This window comes from Anolis carolinensis, chromosome 6 (genome assembly GCF_035594765.1).
Source record: "Anolis carolinensis isolate JA03-04 chromosome 6, rAnoCar3.1.pri, whole genome shotgun sequence".
NCBI classification, from domain to species: Eukaryota; Metazoa; Chordata; class Lepidosauria; order Squamata; family Dactyloidae; genus Anolis; species Anolis carolinensis.
In genome coordinates, this window is record NC_085846.1 from 8618471 (window position 1) to 8628477 (window position 10007).

A 10007-nucleotide genomic window follows, 5' to 3' on the forward strand; every position below is an offset into this window, starting at 1 on the left:
GTTGAATTATGGCCTTTCAATGAAAATGAGCTACACAGAGTCATTTTATATATAGAGAAAATTATTTCTGGAGTGAGATGCGCGTAGCTCAATGCATACAGAGACGGGATGCTGCCTTAATGCCATTATCTTCCTTGTCTCTCCCTCTCTTACATTAACTGTGGTAGAGCCAAAAGAGGTAGAAGGAACTTCCAAGTCCTTTATTAAACAAAGATCAGAAAACTGGAGCGGTGGTGGTAGTAGGAATATGACAACCTGCTGCTGTAAGTCTTTGCTTTGAACACGGCTGCTGGAGTTGACAGGCATGGCTCAGCCTAATGTATCCTCCCATGGTCTCTTTCGTGGGGGTGGTTTTGTCGCAGGAGGTGGGTGCTGCTCCAGGGGATTGTGGGAAAAGGTCTGCCGCAGTGGCCCTGAATAGCAAAAAATAATGAAAAAATTGTTAATTAGGACCAATCTTGTTTACAAAGCCTTCTGAATTGCTGGGGAATATGGAGAGTGGAGTGAGTGCCCGCTGTTAGCTCCAATTTCTGCCAACCTAGGAGTTCGAAAACATGCCAATGTGAGTAGATCAAAAGGTACTGCTCCAGTGGAAAGATAACGGCGGTCCATGCAGTCATGCCGGCCACATGACCTTGGAGGTGTCTATAGAAAATGCTGGCTCTTTGGCTTAGAAATGGAGATGAGCACCAACCCCCAGTGTCAGACATGACTGGACTTAACGTCAGGGGAAACCTTTATCCTTTACTTTTATGTTTTACAAATTATGGGGAAAGAGAAACTTCTTTTGTCTATCCTAAATCTCCTGGAAATCTAATTCGCCTACAAGGAAGGGTTCATACACTTTCCCCAGAACTATTTCTAAAATGTCTACTTCTTTGTTCTAAGCCTCAATATCTCCAGTTGTGTACAGTTTGCTCACATGGAGGCAGTTGGATTATTTTGGATGCTTTTTTCTATATCTTTGCCATTTTACAACACTATAAAAGTTGTGGCCATAAAAAAATCATAGAGCATGCAACTAAGTTTGTGTACACTGAGGCTTCAGGAAGCAATGGTGTCACCATCTCAGCCACCCATGTGGACAACTTTGGATTTTGCAGGACTTTGGTATTTCTCATAAGGGATGCTCAACATGTACTACATTTGCTACTAATCACTAGCAGCACAAACAATACATTCCCTTTTATGTCCAACATAAGCATACATCTGGTGGCCATAGATGAGGCATAGGCAAACTTTGGCCCTCCAGGTGTTTTGGACTTCAACTACCACAATTCCTAACAGCTGGTGGGCTGAAGTCTGTCCATGCCTCCCATAGATGGTGTCAAATGAGGACCAGGGATGAAGGAGGCCTACCTTTAGCTGCCAAATCCAGGTGGTTTTTGATGCGCCGCTCCCTTTCTTCCAGCTGCTGAGCCAACTGTGCATTCTTCCATCCTGCAAGTGGGTTGAAGCAGGAGGCAATTAGCTTTGTATGGGATGGGATATTTACAGGACCTCTCTGCCTAACTTTCCCCGTTGCCACCTTCCGATACCCCTCTCCTGCCAACTTGCCTTTCTTGAGGCTCTTCACAAATCCCTCCTGGGGAGGCAGGTCGGCTGGGTCATGCTCCACACGCTCAGGGATGCGGAGGCGGGTGCGAACAGCAGGTAAACGTAGAACACCCACCTGCACCAATGAGAATAGGTTTGAAGTCATCCAGTAGGTGAAGATTGCCTGCATGGAAGAAGGAAAGAGCATTGTTATGGCCTATATAGGAAAGTTTGGCATAGCTTGATTACAAAAGCGGGATGTCCCCAACCTGGAGAGTTGTAGCACTTTAACTGCTACAACTTTTACGTGGCAGTTAATCTTGAGATTTGCAGTTTTGGGAAGGGACCGAGAATTCTTTGCCAGAGAATAATCATGTTATATCTGATGGGATTAGAGTTTAACTGAATTGAATTGTGGGGCCCAGAACTGGTCAGTGTTTCAGATGATGTCTGACCAAAGCAGAACAGAGTGGGACTATGACTTCCCTTGATTTAGACACTATGCTATTGATGCAGCCTAGAATCGCATTGGCTTTTAGCTGCTGCACCACGCTATTGACTTATGTTCATCTTGTGACCTAAAATTTCTCCATTCCTTTTACGTGAACGGTTTTGAAGCCAGGAGTCACCCATCCTATATCTCTGCATTTCATTTTTTCTGTAAGTTTTCTGTTAGTTTTGGCCTGGCTTCCTTATTCTGAACTAAACTACAAATCCCAGAATTCAATGAGGCAGATATATGGCTCTTAAAGAAGGATCAAACTGCTATAATTACCCAGTGTGGAAACTTCATAGAATAACTGCCTGGGATCTACTGCCTTATTTAGGCCCACAAAGCTCATGTCACTGGCATTGTAGGATTTGTAATCCTTCAATTGCCAAGGTAAGAGAATTTGATTACATGCAATGAGTCAAATCAGTGATGCTATGTTTCATATGAATATATAACATCAACCACTACCTGTTCATAATATTTTTTACACCTGTGATTCTTAAAACTATGGTCCTCCAGCTGTTTTGGATTTCAGGAGCCCGATAGCTTGCTTGATAGGTCAGGGATCTTGAACTCCAGAGAACCTGGAAGACCAAAGTTTGAGAGCCACCATTTTACAATGAATAAGTAGATGAAATGAGACAAAACTCTTCACCGTAGGAAAGGAGATTGTGAGAGGCAGGATAGCAATCGGCATCACACGGAAAACCGTCTTCATAACCCGGAGGTTTGGGTTGGATACTCCCGATTCGGCCCCCAGCTGCAGAGGAGAGGAAAAAAAACAAAAACAAATTGTACTTTCCTGCTGTTACCTCATTTTTAGTATTTTTCCCTTCTTCTCTGAGTTTGTTCCTCTCTTAGAAATGTGATACTGATAGACCTTCTGGCATATGGTCATCTGTCAGGGGAGCTTTGATTGTGTTTCCATGCATGGCAGGGGTTTGGACTGGATGGCCCTTGTGGGCACTTCCATGATTCTATGTGTGTGAGGAAATGATATAAAGTCAGAATTGGGCAGTTTTGTAACATCTGTATCCTATGTGTCGGAACTGTGCAACAGGACTAATGTACAACAGGACTAATGTACATCGGGCACCAATGTGCATTGGTCCCAATCCACATTGGGGTTTTGCTGTGTCCTTACACTGTGTTTCTGTAATCACTAACAGGACTTTTTAGCCCATCTGTATTTAGGTAGGTGTTTGACTGAGTCCATGAATCCAGTCATTGGCCTGGCTGCTCTAGTCCACCACAAATGACACCAAAGCCTTGGTTCTTCATGCTTGTGAGAATAAAAGTTTGCTGGTAAACCACAATTAATGGCTAAGTCCTGTAGAGGCCTGGTGTTCAGCTTCATTGCCCATGGCTTACCTCTAAAATGGCCCACATGGTCACCGTCACTGCCAGGGGCAGGATGTAGTAAGGGTCGGCAGCGGTGAGGTCTGCAAACCACCACAGACCCCCTGTTTGCATGCTGGGGACAGGGAGCTCGGCCATTTTGCGCAGGGCGATGAAGAACGAGATGAAAATGGGAGCCTGTGGAGAGAAAAAGAGAGACATTTAAATTATGAGTAACTGAGACGTGTAGGGTGGTGTTGAGGAAGACGTGGGGTGGAGGCTCACCTGGACCAGGGGCACCAGGAACCCCCGCAAGGGGTTGACGTTGTGAGTTTTCTGGTAGAGGGCCAGATCTGAATAAGCCTTTGCAACTGCAAAAGAAAAGGAGGGAGCAGGAGAGAAAAACTATAATATATCCATCTTAATATTCACTTTCGAACATCTATAGATCAATTCACCCTTCCTTGATGTATTTTGCCCTATGTACATTGCCAATTAATGCAGTTTCAGAATGGAGTTTAATCGCATTGAACTGAATTATATGGCAGGGAGACTCATATAATCCAGTTCATGTGGCATTATATGGCAGTGTACATCCAGCCTGGCACTATATGGAAGGGCTGGACTACAATTTTCAGTAGCTATGGTAAGTATTTTATTTATAGATTATGGTCATTATAGTTAAAAACATTTGGTGCAGGGCTTCATAACTTTTTGTACTTTGCAACTCTTTCTGCCCAAGACATTTTTACATGGCCCTGGGTATTTAGGTATATAAAATAAGAGTAAAAATTAGACATTTACTGATAATAAATCAGCATTTGCAAGGCTTGCTAAACAGGATGCTATTATCTATTTATGAAGTAGAACTGAATCATTTCTGTAGTCTACTGTGTTGCTGATGGATTTGTGTAATGACTAAAACAGCCACAAAGTGGTGAGAAACCTTAACAGTTATACACTTTTTTGTGACCCTAGCACTGAGCTAAAGGGATCCCATCTGGGGTTGGGACCAACCTTTAAGAAGAAGTGATTTAGAGAGCACCAGGCTGGGAAAGCCTGGAGTAAAGATCTTTCTTGAGCGCCCTTCTTGTTTTGCCACCAAACGTGACCCTGGCCTCTCGCCTCCCCAAGCTCATCCCCATCCTTCTCTCCAGCTTATGGTTGTTCATGAAACCCAAGTCCCACCTCCTTAACAAACAACATGGTTCCTTTGAACATTATTATGGCCAGGCCGTTGACTTCTAAGGTTTTCTCTTTCCTCCCCACTGGACAACAACTCACACTCAAATTTGTTCCCCGACTGCTTAGCTTCATTCATGCGGGTGGTCAGCTGAGTGATTTGGGGCAAGTGGTTGTTGAGCTTTACCGCCTCTCGCTGTCCCTTTACTATGAGCGGGAAGACCAGGCAACGGGCCACCACGGTCCCTGAGAAGTTTGAGAGGAGAGAAAAACTCTTGTTACTTGGCAATACAAAAGCAAAAAAAAAAAAACAACAAAAAAAACCCCAAGAATGTTCCACAATGCTGTCCCAAAGCTCATGACCACACCCGACAAGCTGTGATTATAAAAAACACACAATATAGTACTGTTTTTGACTCAAAATACCACTGTAAGTACTTGAAAATTAGTGAGTAAAGAAATGGACCATATAAAAAAAGCTAAATAAGTAGGTATGAAGTTGTAGTTAATCATGCATGACCCACACTTATCTGCAGGATCAGTATATGTAGTTTCATTGACCCACATCCAAACATATGCCCTCTTGACACATTTTCTAGATGCTCCAGCATGACCCTATGATATTCTTGTCCAAAAATAGGGCTCACTATTATCTATGGTTTTGCAAATCCAAACAAAGTTCTGGAACATGGCCATAAGGCCCAGAAAACTCACAGCAACCCAGTGATTCTGGCCATGAAAGCCTTTGACAATACAAAGTCTAAGAACATATCTCCCTGAGGATACGGGTGTTGTACTGTACATGCATTTGGCACTGGTTCTTCTATATTGTCTGAGATTGCCAAAATAGGCTGGAATAGCAAAATGCTAAGTTATCTCATTGGTGAGCTGGAGAATCTGCGAGTTGTAGTCCAATAGCAACTTCCCCATCAATTGGGAAGGCTAAGCACCAATATGCATACAATATCTATGCACAAACCAGGTGGTTGGGAAGCAAAAACTGGTCCTCACTCACTAGAGTATCCTCCGTGAGTTACTTTTCCTTTCATTATCTTAGAGGAAAACAAACAACATTCAGAGACAACCCTTTTTATCCATCTCTTCTGCTGTACAGACAGTAACAACAACAGCAGCAGCAATAGAACCATAACATATCTATAACTCAAAATATAAGTGCCACAAGACTTCTGTATTTCTATATATACAAACAAGCCCATACTGGTCAGTTGTGGCTATGGACCCAGAGGTCCTATTCAAGTCAAATAATTACATGCCGAGTGTCCCTTATCCAAATGCTTGGCATCAGAAATGTTTGGGGATTTTTTCAGATTTTGGAATATTTGCCTAATGAGATCTCTTGTTGATGGGACCTAAATCTGAACATTCCTGTTTCATATACACATCGCCAGTGGGGAATTGTACCATGTTTTCCTGAAAATAAGACAGTGTCTTATATTAATTTTTGCTCCCAAAGATGCACTAGGTCTTATTTTCAGGGGATGTCATATTTTTCCATGAAGAAGAATTCACATTTATTGTTGAACAAAAAAAAAGAACATTTATTGTATACTGTACAGTAGTTGTCATCACAAACCAGCATAACCAGACAAACTGTGAATCCTCTCAAAAATTTCTTGTTACTACCATTATTTCCATGTACAACAATCTATGGTATGTACATTTACTGATCCTGCATGCTCTGGTGTTCTGTTCAACGGGCATGCTTCCAAACAAAAACTTTGCTAGGTCTTACTTTCGGGGGAGGCCTTATATTTAGCAATTCAGCAAAACCTCTACTAGGTCTTATTTTCTGGGGATGTCTTATTTTAGGGGAAACAGGGTATATATAACATCTGGAATAATTTTGTGCATGAAGCAAAATTTGTGTACATGGAACAAAAGCAAAGGTGTTGGTATCTCAACAATGTGGATGGTTTAGAATTTTGGCAATCAGGATAAGGGGTGCTCAACACATTTAACACCATATTGCACTTTTGCTACTATTCTTGCATTTGATCGAATCCTGGGATTTGTAGTCTAATGAGCTCTCCAGCTGAGAATTCTACATCCTCTTTCCTAAACTGAAAATCTGGCAGCTTCATAGTGCATCATGGCAGTGAAAGCGGAATAACACTAGAATGGGAATGAGTCCATGGTCTATCGAAGTAAGGGTCTTGATCAATTTGGGGAGGAGATGCCAAGAAGTGAGTCTGTGGTCATCACTGCAAAACCATGGTGCTATAGGCCCTGCTATAATGTCCTGTCTGCCAGAGAAAAGTTGCATTTAATCCCATCCTTTTCTTCACCTGCCACAATGGCTCCCCACCAAGGGAGCCCCACGTCCACATGGAGGCACTCCAACAAGTTCTGGATTAGGCCAACTGGGGTGTGGGCGCCTAGGCCCAGCTCAGCAAAGCTGAGCTCCTGAACGGCCTGGCCGAGATCTGCTGTGGGGAGAGAGGCCTCTATAGGTGGGGAGACGATAGGCTGAACAACCTAAAGGAAAGAGAGAGGAAACAGAGTCTATAAGACCGATGCACATCTTGTTACATTCTTAATAGAAATGTCAATTAATAATCTTCCAGCCACCTGCAAAATGTAGTAGATCACAAGCTGAGCCCACAGTGCAATGCGGCAGCTAAAAAACCCAATGCGATTCTAGGCTGCATCAATAGGAGTACAGTGCCTAGATCAAGAAAGCAATAGTTCCACTGTATGAGAAGCAGCTTAGGGAGCTGGGTATGTTTAGCCTGGGGAGGATTGAAAGGATGGAAGCCATGATAAATATTACAAAGGATGTCACCTTAAGGATGGGACAAGCCTGTTTTCTGCTGCTCTAGAGACCAGGACACAGAACAATCGTTTCAAACTCCAGGAAAAATATGTCACTTAAACATTAGAAAGACGTTCCTGATAATTAGAGCTATTTGACAGTGGAATTGATCGCCTTGGAGTCCAGCAGTGTCTCCTTCTTGGGGGAATTTTCGGCAGAAGCAGGAGGGCCATCTGTCAGGAGTGCTTTGATTGTATTTTACTGAGTTGCAGAAAGGGTGTTGGACCACATAGACCTTGAGATCTTTCCCAACTTTATGGTTCCATGGATGTATTTCCCTTACCTGGGTACCAGCAACGGTTGCTGTGCTTTGACACCGAATCGCTGGTCTCAACAGGACAGCATAGCTGCCACTGAGAGGATGTCGATGAGGGGAAAAGGGAGCATTGACTCGTAGACACCTTCTGTGGATCTGGGAAGCAAATGTGAGGATGCACAAAAATAATTAAAAGTGTTATGCAAAATCCCAAAACAAAACAAGTAACATTTCCTGGTAATGTGTATAAGAGATGTTTATGGGTGCATCTACACTGTTGATTTAATGCAGCTTGACATCACTTTAACTGTCATGGCTCAATGCTATGGAATCCTGGGATTTGTAGTCTGGTGAGGCACCAGCATTCTGGCAGGGAAGGTTAATGGCTTTGTAAAACGACAACTCCCAGGATCCTATAGCATTGAGCCATGGCAGTTAAAGTGGTATTGAACGCTATTATGGTGAAACTTATTTTGGGTTGGGACTTGGGTATAATATAATAATAATAATAATAATAATAATAATAATAATTGCAAATCAGAAAGAAATTGAAATCCAAACCACTTTTGCTCCTAACCATTTTGGATAGGAAAGTCTGAGGGTGCATTTACATTGTTAATTAATGCAGAGTGACACCACTTTATCTGTCATAGCTCAATGCGGTGGAGTCATGGGAACTGTAGTTTGGCCAAGATCTTTAGCCTTTCTGAGGGCTGGTGCCTCAGAAAACTATAATTCTCCTCATTCCATAGCATGGAGTCCCTGGCAGCCCATCTGCAAGGTCATGACCCCTGAATATGGTGACATTACTGACAGCGACCCCGCCCGCAGCACTCACCTGCCTGTGGAAGTTCCCAACATTGGGGTTCATCACCCCTGTGACTCCAATCCGGCTCCATGCTCGTCCTGCAGCTGCTGCTGAAGAAGAAGCCGCCATCTTTTCCCTTGGCTCCGCCCTCCGGGAGTATCATGAGTCGCAGGCCGAGAGCATGCGCAGAGCAGCAAGGCGACGCCAGACTGTGCCCGTGTTCGCCATATTGGCAACGGGCAACACTCCTTTCGCGCCTATGAAGGGAAGACATCTTGGTTAAGGGCACCGCGTTTCACTTATTGTACCGCTTCTGGCGCGGAGCAAAGGAATTATTTGGAAAGCAAACGCAATAAATTAGTCTTTCCGGCTACAAACGTATATAAGACAGCATGCGTGTGTAGTTTGTGTGAAAGCGAGCAAAAATTTTGGCAATGCATCCATGTTTGAAAAGGGCAATGCCAGTCCTTCGGTTAGGCAGTGCGAAAAGAGCGGCGGCCATGTTGGTTTGGGGCACAGGTGAGGGAAAGCGTTAAGTGCAGCCATAATTGGTGTGGGCAATGAGGTCTGTGCCGCCATGATAGCGGTGGGAAAAAAAATCACCGCCTCATTTGGAATGGAATCCCTTTCAGTTCCCCTAATGACCACTTGAGGGCAGCAGATAATCATTTGAGAAGATTCTTCATTGCCTATAGTTTGAGTGATGTAATTCTCAATTTGGCCACGTGGTGGCAGCAGATAATTAGAAATGCACACACTCCAGCCAGTTCATATGGAGCAGCAACTACAGTATTCCTATATTTCCTGCCTTGTAAACAAAGGAAGGTGGAAATGGAAGATTATATAGGCATTTTGACTTGATGGCAGCTGCTTAGCCAAATATTTCAGTGAAAGCGGTGCATTTATAATTATATATAATTATATATATTAATATATAATTAATGAAATTTGAAATAGCTTCATTTGTTCTAGTTCCTCCAGGGTGACTCTATGTACTCATACTCAAAACTCATTGCTTATAAAAGAAACCACATCAAAGAAGCTCACATAATAGTAAACTATGTTATTATTATTATTATTATTTGTTATTATTATTAAAACTGGTCACCTGTACGGGATGAAAAGCAATCTGGTCTATAGCAATTTTCAGGGCCTGCAATGCTCCATTTGTACACGAGAGGGCAGCAGAGGATTAAGAAAAATCAATTTCAAGCAGAGGATTAAGAAAAAGCCATTTTAAGTGGATTGAAGAAAAGCAGGGAAAGAGGAAGGAATAAAGAGATGCATATTATTGTTTATAGGGATAGATAACAAATGAGCAGAAAAGGTGGAAATTAAAAGAGTTCAATTGAGTGAAGACTATAATTGTATAGTCCAGACTCCAGGCATGGGCAAACTTCAGCCCTCCAGGTGCTTTGGACTCCAACTCCCACAATTCCTAACAGCCTATCGGCTGAAGTTTGTCCATACCTGGTATAGTCCCTTGAGGAAGAGGTAAAAGTATAGAAGCATGCAGTTCACATCATGGCCACTGGAGGGCAGCAAAGGACTAGACATAGAC

General features: G+C 43.0%; 1 protein-coding gene across 1 annotated transcript; it reads right to left on the minus strand.

Annotated features, from left to right (window-relative positions):
- Window positions 1-179: 179 nt before the first annotated feature.
- oxa1l (OXA1L mitochondrial inner membrane protein) lies at window positions 180-8631 on the minus strand. The gene is made up of 10 exons (XM_003227499.4): window positions 8477-8631; window positions 7666-7794; window positions 6856-7045; window positions 4652-4795; window positions 3653-3738; window positions 3401-3565; window positions 2685-2789; window positions 1558-1720; window positions 1360-1440; window positions 180-413 (listed from the first exon to the last, which is right to left on the minus strand). Exons 1-10 carry the CDS (start codon window positions 8573-8575, stop codon window positions 310-312), a joined length of 1266 nt encoding a protein of 421 aa, XP_003227547.1. The 5' UTR covers window positions 8576-8631; the 3' UTR covers window positions 180-309.
- Between the last annotated feature and the right edge of the window lie 1376 nt (window positions 8632-10007).